The 19579-nt window shown below is 49.6% G+C and overlaps 1 protein-coding gene across 2 annotated transcripts in view; it reads right to left on the bottom strand.

The window, feature by feature from the left end:
* The window catches only part of ANKRD33B (ankyrin repeat domain 33B), an 85201-nt gene that overhangs the window by 24208 nt on the left and 41414 nt on the right, over window positions 1–19579 (bottom strand). For both annotated transcript variants that reach the window (XM_045038781.1, XM_011287289.4), the window contains exon 2: window positions 9227–9356. In XM_045038781.1, coding sequence (XP_044894716.1) covers window positions 9227–9356 — 130 coding nt within the window. The remainder of the gene's footprint in view (window positions 1–9226; window positions 9357–19579) is intronic.

Below are 19579 nucleotides of genomic sequence, written 5' to 3' on the forward strand. Positions count from 1 at the left end.
TTGGCAAAAATTCACTTATCAAAAAGGTTAATCACCAAGCTATAACCCACATAAGAATTATAAGGACATGGAATTACATTGTGTAAGAATCACATGGACATCACAAGTATTAATTGCTGATTAACTCAACATTTTATTGAATGCTAGTTTTGGGCTAAGAGTCTTGTTTACTCCTTTATTCGAGGGAAGGAAACAGACAATAAACCCGTGCTCCTCTAAAAGTGGGAAAATGTTACAGGGTTTGAGTTGTCCAAAGATTTGACTTAGTTTGACTCCAGGTACTTGAAATGTACTTTTCCAAATTTCCAAATCAGGCCAGTAGAGGGAACTGTTGACTTTGGAAATGTCACATCCAACCACAGCTACAAGCGCAAATAGATGCTCCCCAAGTGGGGTGGGGAGGGTGGGGAGATACCAAGAAGGGAGGGTGAGAAAGTCACTGATGGGCTTCCTCTCAGTCTGCGGGGCAGGCAGGTGTCTGAATGAACAGCAGGGTGAGCTGTTGCCTGGAGAGGCGTTGCAGTGGCCAGAGAGAAGGGCTCAGGAAACGGGAGTTTACAGGAAAAGGCAGGGCAATGCTAGGAAAACCCAGAAACCTGCCAACCTGTACTTTCTTAATCAAAACACACAGAAACCAAGAAAAAGGAAAACACTTCAAAAAACTAAAAAGAAAAATCAGAATGAAGTCAGACTAAAATCATGACTGTGGGAGGTGACAACAGAATAAATAAACTGAAGAGGCATTTATTCCCGGTTTCGAGCCGAGTCATGCATTCTCCTCTGAAAGGGGCCCTCCCCAAATCCGGTACATGAGCCAGGCCTTGCACGGGCAGCCTGAGCATCCCCCCCACACACCCCCAGCCCCAGTCCTCACTGCCACCCTGCCCTCTGCAGTAAGAGGCATACAGTGTCGGGTCAGCTCTCAGTGCATTTCCTTCAGAACTGTAAAAACAGGTTCAAGGAATAACAAGTTTCAAGGATGCCAGAGGTTACTTAGACCCAACCAACTCTATAGTGTCACCAGCTCAAAAAGACGCCTGCTACTTCCTCACGTTGTCACACTCCTGTCAAAGAGGAACAAGAAACAGAGAAAGGAAACGCCTAACTCCATTCCTGAGACTAACTCATTTCTTTGGTTACCTTACTGTATATTTTTTTGTTGTTGTTGGGGCGGGATAGAGGTTGAAATTGCTGGCTAAATGAGATTTAGGGATTATTTGAGGATTTATTTTCATACACTCTCTCCATTGTAAAGGCCTAACACAGATTCAGTGGGATTTTTATTATGCATTAAGTATCTGAAGAGGTTAGACTTCTTAGAGAACCATTCGACAGGCAGATCAAAGGTATTTGCGTCTTAATTTACACTCATGAATGCTGAGTGAGTGCGGTAGAAACCCAAGACCCCCCGACATTCAGTTCAGTTGTGATATCAAATAATATAAGCATTTGGTTGCTTTAAAGTTTTCCCTAACCACACGGATCCTGTTGGGGCCAACGTTGACCAGACCAAGTCATCTGGGGTCATTCTGTCACCCTTGCCAGTGACTTGCTTTGGCACGGGGCATGTAACACAACCCTGGCAGTGAGATATAAACAAAACTCTGTTGGAGGCATCTGGAAATGTTTTCCTGCCCTAGAGAATAGGACACAGACAGGGATTTGCTCCCCCCTCCCAAAGTCTCCCTGTGTTAGTCTTGGCAGCACCAGGGAAAGGTCAACAGCACTTCTGAGAAGCTGGCTCCCCGATCCTGGCTTCTCGGAGCCGCTCAATGAAGCAACCGCATCACCACGGCCTTCAGAAACATCGTGTTGCAAGAGAAGGCAGCTTCTTCGTCATCGAAGCCCTGTTTCACTGGGTGCTCGGTCAACTGCGCCCAGAAACATCATAGCAGATCCTGGGCTGCTGTGAGAATCAGGCAAACACAAGTGCAAACCATAATTCAGGGACTGGCAAACACTAAAGACTGATCTTTCCCAGGGTTGGCAAGAATGCCCTTGGGAACTTGGTGGAAAGTATAAATTGTTGCGGTTTTTTTCTAAAGGCCCCTCCGCAGCAGCTATGGAAATGTGCGTGTCCTTTGACCGAGCAATTGAGTTCTAAGAATCTACCCGTGCATTTCTTCCCCTTCCTTCTCTGCCCCTGCTTTCGGGCGTAGAGGCTGGCCTCCAGAAAGGGCACCTGCCCATTCTCAGCCCTGAGGTCTCTGGTGTGGCTCAGCAAGGGTTGCGGCAAAAGGAGAGACGGGGGTACTCACCCCTGCCTCCCACCCCCCTCCCACCCCACACACTGCCAGCTTCCCCTTCGCAGTGTCAGGTGAATGAACTGAGGGGCAGGCCTCTGCCTGGGTCACTCTCCCGGGGTCCCGCCTCTGCAGACACTCCCCTTACAATTCCTCACTCCAGCCATCTGACAACACCTGTTGCTCAATACACCCTCTTCAGAAACGCACCCCCAGGGCCGCCTGGGTGGCTTCACCGGTTTAGCATCTGACTTCAGCTCAGGTCGTGATCTCACCGTTCCAGAGTTCAAGCCCCGCATCGGGCTTGCGGCCGTCAGCACAGAGCCTGCTTCAGATCCTCTGTCCCCCTCCCTCTCCCTGCCCCTCCCCTGCTCATGCTCTCTCAAAAATAAACATTAAAATATATATATATATTTTTTAAATGCGCCCCCAGACACAAACGACTTCACTACAGCACTGTCTGTAACAGGTTAATTTAGACCCCACGTGCACTACACTCAAAGTTTGGGAGGCTGGATTCTGTGTGCTTTGGCTCACTGTGGGTAGCCCTTGGATGTCAAGTAATTGCTAAATAAATATTTGTTTTAAGAGCAGATCTGGGGGCGCCTGGGTGGCGCAGTCGGTTAAGCGTCCGACTTCAGCCAGGTCACGATCTCGCGGTCCGCGAGTTCGAGCCCCGCGTCGGGCTCTGGGCTGATGGCTCAGAGCCTGGAGCCTGTTTCCGATTCTGTGTCTCCCTCTCTCTCTGCCCCTCCCCCGTTCATGCTCTGTCTCTCTCTGTCCCAAAAATAAATAAAAACGTTGGAAAAAAAAAAATTAAAAAAAAAAAAAAAAAAAAGAGCGGATCTGCTAGAGAATGGGTGAGTTACAGTTTCCTGAACTGCCTCACAGTTACTGGACGCGGGGGACCCGGCCGCAGACGCACGATCGTGCTCAGGAGTGTGCTGCAGGGGGAGCAAGGTACGTCTTGGGTCCACGGGTCGATGTGAAGACATCTCCTGGATCTACGAAGTGGAAAAAATTAAAGCCAACGTCTCTATGGAATTATCCTACGCACGTAAATAAAACGCACACGCACACACGGGTGGGTCTGAAAGGGAGACGCTGAGGTCTGGAAGTGTAGGCGGCTGGTCGGTTTGTGAGATAGAGAATGTGAGAGAGGGGAACACGACCTTTTTAAGAAAAAAAAAGAATACTTCCGTGGTGATTTTCTACCGTAAGCACGTATCACTAGGCATCTTTTGGAATTAAGAACTCACCAAGTAAATGAAACTGGTTATGCAATTGGGGTAAAATGGGGCACGACCATGTCTCAGCTGAAAGCTCAAATAGCCGCTTTCCTAAAACAGCGGGGAAAGGCACGAACAGAATCTCCGCTGCCTCCCTTTATTCTCGCTTTAATGACGCCTCTGCGTCCCTCCGACATCTCACCGGGCCGCGTGGCTTCCCCAGCCTTGAATGCCCACCGAGAGACGTCCCCAGTCACTGCAAGCTATGACAGCCTCCACGACCTCAATTCCCTGGGGCGCCTGGGTGGCTCAGTCAGTTAAGCATCTGGGTCATGATCTCGCGGTTTGGGGGTTCGAGCCTCGCATCGGGTTTTGTGGTGATAGCTCAGAGGCCGGAGCCTGCTTCAGATTCTGTGTCCCCCTCTCTCTGCCCTTCTCCCCGTGGGATCCCCAGACCAGCAGCAGCAGCAGCAGCAGCAGCATGGGCTGGGAACTTAGTGAGATGCACATTCTCAGGCCCCTCCCCAGACTTTTTCAATCTGAAACTCTGGGGGCAGAGCTAGGCAATCCTTGTTTTAACCAAACCTGCATCAAAACACAGATTACCCACCCCGGGCTGGTGATGAGAACCAGGCTGTGTTGTAAGGTGCCAATGTTCACAGGGAGAGGGGCAACCCCTGGGGGTCCCGTCACCACCTTCAGAAACAAATTAGGGAAAAATCACTTCCTCCTTTGAGGCAATTAAGACAAACAAGGAAATGCTTTTCAGTCAGATTTTTTAAGGTGGCAAAAAAAACCCTCCCCTCCCAGCACCCCCCAAACTAGTCAGTTCTAAAGCAGGCTTGGGGCGGATGTCCCAGGCGTCAGAGCCCAGGAACAGGGAGGGGGAGCCAGGTGGAGAAGAGGGTGGGGCCGGAGAAGTGGCCTCATTCCCAGCTTGAGCAACTCAGTAAGCAAGTTAAGGATCACGGACACCAGCAGAAAGAGGAAAGTTAAAAACAAGGAAAGCGGGGCCCCTGGGTGGCTCAGTTGAGCGTCCCACTCTTGATTTTGGCTCAGGTCATGATTTCAAGGACCAGGAGATCAAGCCCCCGTGTCGGGCTCTGTGCCACCAGCTCCGAGACTGCTCGAGATCCTCTCTCTCCCTCTCTGCCCCTCCCCTGCTCATTTTCTCTCTCTCTCTCACTCTCTCTCTCCAACCAAATAAATAAACATTAAGAAAAAAAACAAGAAAAGAAAATAGATTTTAACGATATACCTATTGTTTAAGAAGATAGAAGAAAAGCCATGTACACATCAAATTAACCACGGCTACCTCCAGACAACAGAGCTGGAGCCCTGGGAGTGAGGGAGGAGCTAGGAGATTTTCACCCTGAACTCTACTGGCTTTCTGTGTTGACCTTTAGCTGCTTATGTGGTTTTCTTCCAAACACTGTGTGTTCTATTTTATACTCAACTGAGTGGCACACCTCCGGTGCCAGGCGGAGAAAGCGCCCAGGACAGCCATCCTGCTGGACCACCCAGTCTGGGCCACGGCCCGGGCACCTGCCCACTACTCGTCTACCGTGGTGCCCATGTAACTAAATACACCCCGGCCATGCTTGGATCATCCCCAGTGATGTAACCACGCCGCAACCTGACCCAAGCCGAGGAGAGGCTCCAGCAGGGACCCCTGGCTCTCTTGAGGTCAGAGTGGGGGGCCATGAGCACACGAGTCTCGTCCCCTTCCCTGCCTCCCACGGGTGACCAAAGGAGTGGAGAGAAGGCAGCAGAGCTGCGGGGAACCACAAAGGGACCGCTGGAGGCGGAGACGGATGTGGGACGCAGGGGAGGCCCCAAGCAGCCCATCAAGACCTTGGGAAAGTCAGCAGCGGCCCAAACGAGAAGGGCGGGGCCAGAAAGAAAGGTGGGCTGGGGGGGGGGGGGGGCACCGAGACCCACCCAGCACACAAGGCCGGACAGGAAGTCGCTGGTGGTCCCAGCGCAGAGCGAGCACGCAATGGTGGGGGCTCGTCCTCATAACACAGGCTGCTGCCCCACCACGCACAACCTGGAAATGAAACCACAGGGACAAACCAGGGCTGCGTGTAGCCCCTGATTCCTCCGCCTGTACTGCAGGGCCATGGGCCCTGAGCCTAGGCTCAGCAGTCCCCCCTTTGCTGGGCCTCTCTCTAACCCTGAGAGGGCCTACGTCATCTTCGACTTAAAATACATCAATTCAGGAAAAGCACAGTCCCTGCATAAGGATGGGTGTTACAGAATGAATGTTCATGTCCCGCCCCCCCCCCCCGCCACAATTCATATGTTGAAACCCCAAGACCCAGTGTGACTACATTTGGAGATAGGGCCATTGTGGAAATAATTAAAGTTCCATGTGGTCACAGGGGAGCCCTGATCCAATTGGACAGGTGTCCTTGTAAGAGGAGACGCCACGGGGCGGCTGGCTGGCTCAGTCAGTTGAGCGTCCGACTCTTGATTTGGGCTCAGGTCATGATCTCAGGGTCATGGGATCAAGCCCCGAGTCGAGCTCTGTGCTGAGCATGAAGCCTGCATAGGATTCTCTCTCTCCCTCTGCCTCTCTCCCCTGCTCGCTCGCTCTCTCTCAAAATGAGTAAACAAACAAGTAAATAAATAGGAGGAGACACCAGAGACCTCACGCTCTCTCTCCACGGAGTGAGGACACAGCAGGGAGGCACCATGTACAAGAAGCCAGGAAGAGAGTCCTTACCAGGAACCAAATCCCCTGACATCTTGATCCTGGATTCCCAGCCTCCAGAACTCGGAGAAACAAATTTCTGTTGTTTAATCCCCACCTCCAGTTTCTGGGACTTTTGTTACAGACGGCTGAACAGACTGACCCTACACATGTTCCAGACGAATAAAGTAAATGTAACCCAGTGAATGGCAGAAAATAAACTACTGAAGTAATATGCAGAATTTACCCAGTGCTTAAAAGGGTAGGGAAAAGAAAAAAAAGGGAGAGAAAGCCGTGACGGCAGGACCAGGTGACTTACTCTCCCCTTAAGAGGGAATCTCAGGAAGAAAGAACAAAACAAGGCGGGTAGTGTTTCAAAGAGATTAACAGAAAAGTGTTTCCTGCAGTAAAAATATACCTAAAAAAGTCAAAACGAGCACAGAGAGGAGCTGAGAGGTAGGATAGTTGGGGAGGGGGTGTTTTCAATGTCAAGGATGAGACGGGAGATATTTCCGAGTCTCAGTAATACCCAGGTTATCAACAAAGACACAAACACAGGCTGGACTCCCACTGATTCCCCTGCAACACTCAATGAGGGAAGAAAAGGGCAAAGGACAGATTGTTGCTCTTATGTGAACACAAAATGCATTTTCTTTTTTCAATTAAAAAAATTTTTTGGATGTTTATTTTTGAGAGAGAGAGAGTGCACACACAAGTGTGAGCGGGGGAGGAGCAGAGAAGGAGACACAGAATCCGAAGCAGGCTCCGGGCTCCGAGCTGTCAGCACAGAGCCCCACGTGGGGCTCAAACCCACAGACCACGAAATCATGACCTGAGCCGAAGCCGGACGCCTATCTGACTGAGCCACCCAGACGTCCCAATGCGACATTTTGAAAAGGCAAGAATTCAGAAGGTGTCTCACGGGTATTAAACCACAACCAAAATCCTTAACACACACAGAGTTCTTGCCAATCAGCAAGAAAGGAAATCTCTTCCTACTGCACGTTCTCCTAGTGTTCACGCCTGGTCTGTGCCGTGGGCCCCACTCTCCACCCACCCCTGACGCCCCGATCTGTCCCCCATGGGAGCACTGGAGTTTGGAGCTCCAGACCGTCCACCTGCCGTGGGGACCTCTTACACGTGTCACGTCTCAAAGGCCTACGCACCAGATGGGGCCGGTGCTTCCCCACTTACTGCTCTCCGTGTACCCCTCTGCATCAGTCATCCCCTGTCCTGAGGCTAGAGGCCATCCCGGCTGCCACCTCCCCTCCACCATCCACATCACACGTCACTTTCCGCCAGGCCGCTTTTTTGCTCCTTCTCTGCCTCTGAAACCGCTTCTGGACTCCCAGGATTGGTCAGCCCCTGGCTTCACACACCCAGCCTCATGGCACCCAAACGGATTTGGTACCTAGACCCTTAATGATCTGGTCCCCACCTCCTCACGGGACCACCCCTCACCTCTGCGAGTCACACTCAATCCTACTGCCACATACAGTGCCTGAGTAGCGCCGGGCTCCCTCCTGGCCCCGCGCCTTTGGATGCCTCGCCTGCCACGGCCTCCCTCTGAGTTCCTTGGCACTCAGTTCAAGCCCCCCTCTTGCCCGACCCTTATCCTGAACCCCCAGGCCCATTCCGCCCACACCACCCAGTGCACCTGCCGTCAGATGCCTACTGAGCTGGAGAATCACTTGAGGGCAGAACTGCCCTTGACTTTGGCATCCCTGGTTCCCGGCCAGGGGGAGGGGTTGAATAAGGAGCCACGATCACTGAATGCCTCACGATAGCCTCTTACACCTTTGCCGTTCAGGACACTGTGGACCTGGGCTTTACAAAGCGTGGGGAGCCTCTACGAGGGCAAGGCTTCATACCCTGAAACCTGCCGAGGCGAACGGGTGTTCGCACAGCCTGGCCCCTACGTTTGGGGAATTCTCCGCTCACCCACCTCGACCGGAAAGCAGCGTGTACAGACTACTTCCTGCTACATTACGGGGAACGGAACTGCCAGATGCTGGCTTTGCGGGCTCCCTGGGCTCCCTGGGTCCGAGTCACCCACGCTGGCTCTGACCCAGGCGCTCGTGATGCAAAATAGGGGACTGAGAGGTCTCGCTACGGTGGTAGCGGCAGACGCTGTGTTTCCAGAATCAGTGTGCGGCATGGCTTGGGGCATCTCTGCCAGCCTCCCAGCCCCGAGTCCGACACTCGGCAGCTCCCAGCGACACGGTGAGGGGTCCTACATTCCCGTAATAAGCGAACGCCTTTTCTTCCCGACTCAGCGGGAAGCGGCTTCTTTGCGACTGACAGCCCGACTGACGAAAGAGATTACTCTCGGAAGCCAAGAGTTTGGCTGTTGGCCACAAAGTGGCCACAAAGTGGTCAAGTGACAAACCCACTCAAGGCCACAGTTACAAATGACGCGCGGTTCTGAAGGGATGAGCACAGCTTTGCATCTGTCTCCTACAAATGATGCTATAAGAGGACAGCCACAAGGCACTTGGCGGTGTGGGCAGAAGTGCCACTCCTGGCAATGACCGTCTTGGGCCGGAGGACACTCAGTGGGACGCACACCTGCCGAGCTGTCTCCCCAACAGTCCTGCCTCGTTGCCCTGACACACCCTCAGCAGGCAGCTCCTGGCTCGTCTTCACGCTGCAGGCAAGTGTCAGGTGACCTTGTACATACGCCGATTCGATACAGTAACTCTCACTTGTATCTCTTTCAGCTAGGAGTCCACCAGCCTCTCCCGGCCCCCAGCTCCAAGCACCGGGTGGGGCGCGAGGCTCTAGGTGAAGGATGACAAGGCCGGGTGGCCGGTGCAGCGTCACGATGCTGAGCTCTGCACAAGTAAACTCTGCATTGTCCCGAATGCACTACGATGATGTGTTTGCATACTGAGCAGCAGTTTCTCGCACCTCTTACTCGGAGAACGGATTTCTGATCAATTCCCGTCTTCACAATAATCTCGCGAGCTGAGTGCATGTGCGGGGGGGCCCCCCCTCAAGCCCACCACCGGGTAGCTGCTCCCCAGCCTCGGCTCTGGGAGGGAAGAGCTGGGTCTTACCTGCCTGCGCAGCCGTGATGAGGGCCGTGTTCCCCTCGCTGTCCTGCCAGTTGACGTCAACGTGGGGGCACTCTGCTAAGACCACAACAGTATCCACAAAGCCGTGGTAGCAGGCGACAATAAGGCCGGTCTAGAAGTGAAGAGGGAAGCGGGTCAGAGGGGCAGAGCCCAAGCATCACCCCTGCAGGCCCCGTGTGCGTGTACCGTCCCCTGGGGGCAGGGAGGGGGGTGCTGGGCGAGCAGTGGTGGGAACAGAGAACCCTGAGTCCAGGTTCTGGGCGGCAGTTTAGAACAAGCCAGCCACGTTCTCGTCCTCCAGCGTTAATATCGAGCGCTGACCGCGAGGGAGGCACAGTGCCTGGAAAACACCAGGGACCCAAGACTCCGGCCCTACGTGGTTCGCCTTCTAGCGGGAGGAAAAACAGCAAACTCTACGCCTAACATACGGGTGATGACGGTTAGAAGGCAGATTAGGGTAAGAGAGGCTGTGAGTGCAGGGGGGACGTGGCCCGGTCTCAGGTAGGATGCTCAGAGGTCGGGGGCGGGGGCCTCCCTGGGAAGACGTCATTGGACACAGACGGGAAGGAGGTGAGGGAAGGGGGCCGTGGAGGGGGAACATCCAGCTGGGCGGCCCGCGGGCTGGAGCAGTGAGAACCAGAAGGAGGAAGTCAAGGACGCATCAGGACCACAGAGGCCACCGCACAAGTGCTCAGACCGAGTACCGGCATCCCGGCCGGCCGCTGGATGGAGATACACTAGGAGACCAGAGTGGAAGCGGGGAGACCAGTTGGGAGGGGGTGTGTAATAAAAATTAAATGATTTGGCTTTTGTCCCCAGTTCCTGGTGCACAGCTCTTAAAACCCTCAGAAACGACTGTTTCTTACACGCAGAAGAGATGACGCGCATCGGGGACAGGGCGCTGGTAGCTTCCAAATGGGGGCCAGTCTCTAGAAAGACCACCCACCATGTACGTTGGAGGTCGGATCTCGCCGCTGCTCTGTATCACCCAACCCTACCTCTGTGGGGGGAGCAGGGCTGCAGACCAAGTGTGATCACCGGTAGCCAATGATTGAACGGCTAGAGCAAACCATGTCTGCTTAACGTAAGTTTCATAAAAACTCCTGAACGACAGGGTTTGGGGAGCTTCCGGGTGGGTGGACACATCAAGGGGCTGGGGTGCTGGCTGGGTGGCACACCAGGAAGGGCATGCGATCGCTACACCCTTTCCCACACCCTGCCCTGAGCACCTCTTCCATTCGGCTGTTTCCGACTTTCACCCTTTATGATAAGCCAGGGATAGTCAGTCAAGGGCCTTCCTGAGTTCTGGGAGTTATTCCAGCAAACTATCAAACATGAAGGTGGAGGGCGGGGGAATCCCCAAATTTTATGGCCCGTGGGTGGACACTGGAGTCGGAAAATGGGGGCAGTCTTGTGGGCCTGCACCCAAAACCTGTGGGGTCTGTGCTAACTCTGTGTCAGAATTAATTGTTGGAGACCCTGTTGGGGTCAGAGAGCTGGAGAACTGGGATGGAGAAACGACACGGATCCGGTGTCAGAAAAAAGACGCCCCAGGGGATTCCCGCGCATGCTGGGCAAGTGGTGACGGCGGTCATCCGTGAGCCAGGAAGCATGCCCCCACCAGAACCGGGCCGTGCCGGCACCCTGGTCTCAGATGGCCAAGGCTCCGGAACTGTGAGAAACAAATTCCCGCTGTTGACAAGCCATCCACTTTACAGGGTTTTGCTACAGCAGTAGCTGAGCTGAGCTGACCCAACGCTTCGTAACAAAGGAAAACAATCGAAGGCTCCTCACACACGTGGATTCAGCGGCATGTGCAAAAACTCAGCCCAGGGAAAGACGTGTCAATCCGGAGTTAATGATCGCATGATCTGAGCCCCGCCAGCCACACACAACCACCCCACGGGGGATGCAGAGCTTAAGTCTGGAGCCACTCCACGGTGACCCAGCTCTACTGTTGCCAGACTTTTAACAAGAATGCACTTTTTCACGGAACAAGGAGAAGGCATGGGCGCTCCCACCTGCTTATCTCAATAAGGTCCTAGTTGCTGTCCCAAAGAGAAGAGCAGAATCACAAATGTTAGAATCTTTCGTCTTAGAGACTACCACAGATTTTTTAAATACTGACACCCATTCTACAATGCCAGGATCTCTATAATGTTGGGACTATAAGAAAGGCTATTTAATATGCCCCGGCTTCTACATTCTTTGCACTAAGTCATTCTGTCTACAGAGTGAAATGTTTCACAGTAATTTTAAAGAGAAGAGAGAGACTGGGTGGCTCAGTCGGTTAAGCATCTGACTTCGGCTCAGGTCATGATCTCAGGGTTTGTGAGCTCGAGCCCCGCATCGGGCTCTGTGTTGACAGCTCGGAGCCTGGAGCCTGCTTCAGATTCTATGTCTCGTTCTTTCTCTCTCCCTTCCTCGCTCTCTGTCTCTCTCTCTCTGTCTCTCTCTCTCTCTCTAAAATAAACATTACTCTCTCTCTCTCTCTCTCTCTCTGTCTCTCTCTCAAAAATAAATAAACATTAAAGAAAAATTTAAAGAGAAGAGAGCACAAGTGATCCCAGGCTTACAAGCTGCTACAGCTTTCAGCTTCTCTGATAACTAGAGTTCACTGCCACCAACATCCACATCCTCCCACCCACCTTGTCAGCTCACTGCTGCATAAAGGGTCTGGAAAACTTGTGACTCCATTTGGCAAGTGCCAAAATCTCATTTTGAACTTCTTTGGATGGAGGTATTTCTCAAGTGGTCTACAATTTGCAGACTTATAAACAAGGCATGCTGGACACAATGTAACCTCTTCCTTTCTACATGATTACACAAGGGGCTCATATTTATTACAGAAAAAAAAATCTGAAAACAGAGAAGAAAAAAATTACCCAGACATACACAATCTTACACACACACACACACACACACACACACACACACACACATTTTTTCTATGCCAAAATAGGATTATCTGCTATTATGTTTCAATGAGGAATATATGAGCAACATCTTTTCAAATCAATAAAAACACTCCGTGTCAACATCTCCAGCAGACACGGAACATTATATTCTAGAACACAGCATAGTAGTATCTAGTATACAATAGCCATTATATATCTACAATAGTATCTACTATATAATAACTATTCATAGTTATTTAATGAATCTTCACTCCTAGATACTGAGATTGATTCCTATTTCTCGCTATTATGAGTAAAATTTGCAATGGAAGTCCCCCAAACCACACCTTCATGCATCCCATTCCTTACGGTCTCAGGAGACATTCTCAGAAGTAGTATTTCTGGCCTGTAGTAAAGAGGTATCTTGAAAGCTTTCAACACATACTGAAAACCTGCCCTTCAGAAATATCCTAAAGGGTGTCCACCTTTGTCAGTCTGGCCATCCAATGGTTACCTAAGGACTCTGGGTTAAAAGGAGGAATTTCCATCGGCAGATAACAAAGCAATGAATGTTCTCCAGTGCTCCTGTGCACCTGCCTCTTGGTTCAGCTCTCTCTTTTGAGATGCTCACCTCCATTCCTTGTTACCACAACCACTGGGAGGGTCCACTCTGGACCCACAGCCCCTTCCAGCCACCTAATGTAAGACTTCCCAAAACGTGCAGCACGCTGCTGCTGGCAGTAGCCTTGGGGAAATCTTGGCACGACCTTAGGTCAAAAATGAAGAGTATCAGGGGGAAAAATAGACAACTAACTTGGAAGGCTCAGGATAAAATGGTATCAGAAACAGAAGGGATATATCTAGTCTCCCAACAGAGACTGACTTACATTACTATTAAAGACAATTGTCTTTGTTCCCTGCCCCCTGGGAGTCTATCCCATAAGTCTGATATTTCCCTGTGTAAGATTAGTGTTTAACTACAGGTTAAACTCTGTTTAAACTGGGGCCCCTTGGTGCCCCTTGACAGGAACGTTGGAGGTACAGTCTTTGGCCATCTCAGACCATGGTTTCCCAAGACCAACCGCAACAAAAGTCTCATCACAAAGGCAAATAAATATTGGAGCACCTGGGTGGCTCAGTCGATGGAGCATCCGACTTCGGCTCAGGTCATGATCTCACGGTTCATGAGTTCAAGCCCCGCATCAGGCTCTGTGCTGACAGCTCAGAGCCTGGAGCTTTTTTCGGATTCCGTGTCTCCCTCTCTCTCTGCCCCTCCCCAGCTCACTCTCTCTCTCTCTCTCTCTCTCTCTCAAAAATAAGTAAACATTTTTTTTAAAAAAAGCCAGATAAATATTAACCACTTGCTCTAATGACAGAAGCCCATTTGTGGATGGTTCCTAAAGCCACATATAGGATTTTTTTTTAATTATAAGCAAACTGTCCATGAGAATAAAATAATATTATTAAGAAAAAAAATAAGTAAACTACCTACAAGTGGAAGTTCCCATTTGGACATCAGCTGGAAATTCTAGTCCCTCCAAATAGAACCTTAATTTTGAAGCCAACACACCACAGAAAAGTTGGAAGGACAACAACAAAATGGGTTGAGATGATTCTGCTTAAAAATTGTAAGGGTTGGTACATGGAAAAAAACCAAATAAACAAATGCAGACCCCATTCCTTGCAGGAAGAAATGAGGATCTAACACCAGGATATTAGCAACATCATTTATTATGTTGACAAATAAAGAGGGGGAGGCAGGAAGAAGAAAGGTGATCAACACACACACACAAACATCCAGAAAATGCACAGGAAACATCTAGATGAATTACACCAACGTATTAATGCCCTCTGTAGAAGGAATGGGAATAGAGTGCATGTGATGGTTAAGTTGATGTGTCATAAATTTACATTGTACCCAGGTATCTGGTCAAACATTATTCTAGGTATTTCTGTGAAGGAGGTTTTTTGTTTTTTGGGGTTTTTCGTTTGTTTCTTTGTTTTTAATGAGACTAACATTTAAACACACAAATAGACACACATCTACGTAGTTATATGTAATTGTTATATAATTATATATAGCTAAATAGATACACATCTGTGTATGTGTGTATCTAGCTATAAATACATATAGAGACACATGCATAGATACATAGAGATCTCCAGGTACACACAGAGATTCTGTTGGGCTATTTCTCTAGAGACTCCAGAATAATTCAAGGTAGGTGTGGGAAAGGAACACTTTAAAAGAACTGCTTTTTATTCTTTTTATTCTTTACTTTTCTGCACAGTTCACATTCTTTATTTTATTTTGTTTACATTTATTCTTTATTTACTTTTAAGAGAGAAAGAGAGCACGAGCAGGGGAGGGACAGAGAGAGAAGGAGACAGAGAATCCCAAACAGGCTCTGTGCTATCAGCACAGAGCCCGATGCTGGGCTCAAACCCACAAACCGTGAGGTCGTGACCTGAGCCAAAATCAAGAGCTGAACATTTAACATTTAACCAACTGAGCCACCCAGGCACCCCCCCTCCTCTTTTTTGTTATGTTTGTACAGCTCACATTCTTTAAAACAAAGTCGTATTTGTGAGGAACTTACACGATTTTAATTCACAATGAAAAACAAGTACAAGTAATGATGTTTACATGCATAACATTCTCATTAGGAAATACAGTTTTATAACCACCACTGTAAGCAGTCCAGGAAAGAACCATCTGTGAGGAGGGGAGGAGGGGCAGCGGGCAGACGAAGCAGGAGATGACAAACAGCCAAGTGAAGAGACCGGGACACCAAGAAGCCCACAGAAATCCCACAGCCATATAGTACAAAAGTAGGTACAGTAATTATCCTGATCATCCAGAAGGAAAAGGGTATTGCCCACGTTCTGATGCGAGAACAAAATTCCATCATTCATAGTACAACCGTTTAAAGTTTGGTACCAAGAGAATTAGCTAGAGTTACTCGAAAACCCGTGTCTATAAAACACCTCTCTCCGTTCTCTATCACGATACCACCGGCAGGAAGCAGGAAATGTTTATGCAGCTTTAGGAATAAACTTAAGAAACTCAGTCATCTAAAGATATGCTGTTATTTCTAGAAGATGCCATGAGTTACGGCTAGCATGGGTGTGATTTGCTGGCCATACTGTGTTTGGCACAGTTTCAACAATCTTATTTATGATTAATGGGCACCATGATGAAAAAGTAAATCCCAGGATGGGAATTTGATCTATGTCGGTCACTGCCGCGTCCTCAGCTCCAAGAACGATGCCGAGCTGTTACGTACTTGTTGAACAAATAAATGAATACTAGGAATTTTAGCAAACAGCTTCTTCCCAGAGGGTAAATGGATGTGGCCTTTGTGCTACCACATTTTGACGGCAAGGGCATGGCCAGGACCCTCTGGACAGCGGGCAGTGTCTACCACCAGCCTTCTGCTGCTCCCACCTTGGCCCATGCCCTTACACGCGCGCTTGGAAGGCAAAAAGATCCAGCAACTACGATCACCCTCACATTGCCTGAGCTTGCAGGCTTCAAACATTTCTCACCAAACTATCACTTTGTAAAACGTTGCTTTTGTGTTTCGCACCTCGTAAAACATTTGCAGCTTCGGTGAGGAGATGTTTTACTCTAAGAAGCGGTTCCTGCTCCCTTGAGACATGCTCACAATTGGGATGGCTGATTAGGTCAAGGGAGCAGTTGGGGGATGGTCAGGAAAATCCATACTCTCGGGGGAAGCGCTGTCTGCACGCCTGGAAGTCTGTCAGACAGACGTTAATAAGACAGATGCTAGGCTGGCCGTCTAGAACTAAAAGTCACAGCAAAGTGTCCCTCTGTTAACGTCCAAGATGATGTGAATTAAAATCAAGGGCCTAAGAATGCCCACTGCAGGGTGGAGGTGGGAATCCAGGATAAAAATAAATCAGACCACTGGATGCAGCAAAGACAATGGCCCGAGAAAAGAGAGGTCCCTGCGAGGGACGGGTTCCTGGTTCAGCCCCACACAGTAGAGCAGGCACACTCGGACCTGTGCAAGCAGAAGACTGACACAGACAGTCTACTCTGAGAGTCTTGTGAAAACACCTCCTTCCCATCTAATTAACCTAGTCTCTCAACGAGGTTCCCAAAGGAAGGGGCTGGGTATTCTATGAAAGTCTTCCCCTGACACCAGTCCATTATTTCCATAGATTATGGAGAGAAGGTGAGTGATGAAGCGACAAGCCCGGCCCCACAGGCAGGAATGCTTTCCATGCCCGGAACACGGAAGGGGCTTGGGAGAGGTCTGTGCACCTGCACGGCAGGGAATCGTTGACCTGAGCCGTCTTATAGAGATGCCCGATGATGCATGTCAAATGGCACCGCTCCTCTTAAATTCTTCATTAAACTAAGAAACGGTTGTGGCTCGAGGCAAACCCTGCCTGCCTGTGTTAGGGGAGTTGCATGAACTCAACCGCCCAGGCAGCAAACTTCCTCTCTGAAGCGTCTCCCCAAGAATGCACGTTAGCATGCAATTTCTAAGATACAACATCTATTTTCCTTTAAAGACACACACTTGTAAGACTTCCTAGATGTGATTTTTTAGTATCTGGAGCAGGATTACTTCCTCCGATGTGTTGTCAGAAGTTTGGAGGGTAAAGAGATGTCCAGGTCTGGTGGAAAGGGGTTGGGGGTGACCGCCTGGCCAGCAGGCAGGTCCCAAGGGCACCTCCCACTGCAGTGTGTAACCCCAGCACCTCTCAGAAAGCAGTTCACAGGAACGAGCACCATGGAACATTCCGTGTACAGCGTGTGCAAACACACGCTTCCTGAGGGCCTACTTGTGTCAGGCACAGTTCAACGCTGGGGGACGCAAGGGAACCAGGCAGAAATCAGCATAGCCCCTGACAATCCACTTGTGCACAGACAGCCCCTACACCCAGCAGCAATCTCCGGGATGTATGCAAGAGTGTTCCTTGTAGACTAATTCCAAATGCTGAGAAAAGTAAAGTAGAAAGTCAGTAATGTAACAAACACCCTCGTCACTCAGCTACATGAACAAAGGCTAATATTCTGTCATAATGGCTCCACATTCCTGTGAGAAGTCAACATTCCAGAAGGAGCTGACCTTCCTTTTGTATCCTTCCTCCCCAGAGGCAACCAGTTTCTGCGCTGATATGTATCCTGACTTGCCTTTTGAATTTTTATTACCAATGCATGTGTCCATAATAGGTTAAATATAGAGTTGTTAGTTTGTATTTTAAATATTTACAGAAAAGTTGTATTTCCATGGATATACGAGCACGCACCCTGATTTCCTCGGCGCTAGATGTGAGATGTATCATCTTCAAACATGGGTCTCTCGCCGGTCATTTATACCCCCAAACTGGCAGACACTTAAAGTGGTTCCAAAGTTCCTCAACTGTAAATATGGAGCACTGAGTGAAAACCTTGGTCTGTATCTCCTCACGCACACCAGCTAGAGCTCTACCTTGGAATCGGCATCTGGAAGTCAGGGTTTCTCGACTACAGCACCACTTATATTCAGGCCCTGTAGCCGTTTATTGTGAGAGGTGAGCCATGTACTGAAGGATGTTTAACTGCATCCCTGGCCACTACTCACTAAATGCCAATAGCATCCTGCACCCCCAATTAATGACAACCCAAAATGTCTCCAGACATTGCCAAATACCCCCCAGCCCGGGGAAGGGAGGGCAAAATCATCCCCAGGCAAGAAATACCTATATACATAGGCAGAATCTGCCAAAATTCTCCCCAAAGTGGTTGTAATTACTTAAATGCCGCCACTGGTATATCCAAGTTACAATCTTCATTCTCACCAATATCCAATACTGTAAGCGATACCAACTTTTCTTTTTTTCTTTTTCTTTTTTTTTAAGTTTACTTATTTATTTTGAAAGGGGGGAGGGGAAGGGGCAGACAGAGAGGGACAGAAAAATACCAAGCAGGCTCCATGATGCCGGCGTAGAGCCCGATATGGGGCTCGAACTCACGAACCATGAGATCAAGACCCGAGCTAAAACCAAGAGTCGGGTGGTCAACTGAATGAGTCACCCAGGTTCCCCCCAACTTTTCTTCTTCACCAATTTTAGCTTGGGTTCCCAACTGCCAGACTGAAGGTCTTCCACACGTTTATTGGTCATCTGCTTTTCTTCTCCAGTGAAGGACTGATTTACACCCTTGGCCATTTCCTACTGGCTTCTCTTCCTTATTGATCAGTCTGAGTTCTTTACAGATTCCGAGTCAGCACCGTCCAAGAGAAATATAACAGGAGCCACAAATATAAGCCACATATTAATTGTAAATGTCCTGGTGGCCACATTCAGAAAGGCAAAAAGAGACAGGGGCTATTCATCTTAAATATGCATTTTACTTAACCGAGCATATCCCAAATACGTTACGCGTTTAACACATTATCAACATTAAAAATTTTGATGAGGGGCACCTGGGTGGCGCAGTCGGTTAAGCGTCCGACTTCAGCCAGGTCACGATCTCGCGGTCTGTGAGTTCGAGCCCCACGTCGGGCTCTGGGCTGATGGCTCAGAGCCTGGAGCCTGTTTCCGATTCTGTGTCTCCCTCTCTCTCTGCCCCTCCCCCGTTCATGCTCTATCTCTCTCTGTCCCAAAAATAAATAAACGTTGAAAAAAAAAATTTTTTTTGATGAGATATTAATGAGACCTAAGTCTTGACGGGAAGCCCCGAGTCACACTGAAATTGCCAGAAATGAGCTTTTTGCTGCATCTCCTAGAAAGGGGCAAAGGGAATTGTCGTTGACAGTTGTTGACTCAATATTGTCAGCGCTATCAATAATAAGGTGAACGCACTGAGAGTCTAGCAGAAAAACGAGTGGTTGGAAGCTTGCCATCTAGGGTGTTTTGCTATCCCAAGTAACCCTCAGCATTCCTCAAAATGTCCTGATGGGGGCACCTGGGTGGCTCAGTCAGTTGAGCATCCGACTTCGGCTTGGGTCATGATCTCGCGGTCCGTGAGTTCGAGCCCCGCGTCGGGCTCTGTGTGGACAGCTCAGAGCCTGGAGCCTGCTTGGGATTCTGTGTCTCCCTTCCTCCCTGCTCCTCCCCTGTTTGCACTCTGTCTCTCTCTCCCCCAAAATAAACAAACATTAAAAAATAAAATAAAAACACAAAACGCCCTAATGGGCGTCTTTCATCCTCTTTTCCTGTCATCTACATGCGGAGGGCCCACACTCACCCACATGTGGGTGACAGTCCATGAGGGAATTGGTAAGGTACACAATAAAACCTTGAAAAACAAAACAAAACACAAAACAAGGGCAATCCAGTTGTGGGAGTCCCTGGAGCTGTCCCCACACTGTCTCCTCGTCTTGCCAGAACCATTTTGGTAGAACTGCATGCACCCATGGTTCTAGAAGTCCGACTCAACCCATCTTGCTTTAGGTAACAAGGCGTAAGTGGAATGCAT

The sequence above is a fragment of the Felis catus genome, chromosome A1 (assembly GCF_018350175.1).
Source record: "Felis catus isolate Fca126 chromosome A1, F.catus_Fca126_mat1.0, whole genome shotgun sequence".
Lineage (NCBI taxonomy): Eukaryota > Metazoa > Chordata > Mammalia > Carnivora > Felidae > Felis > Felis catus.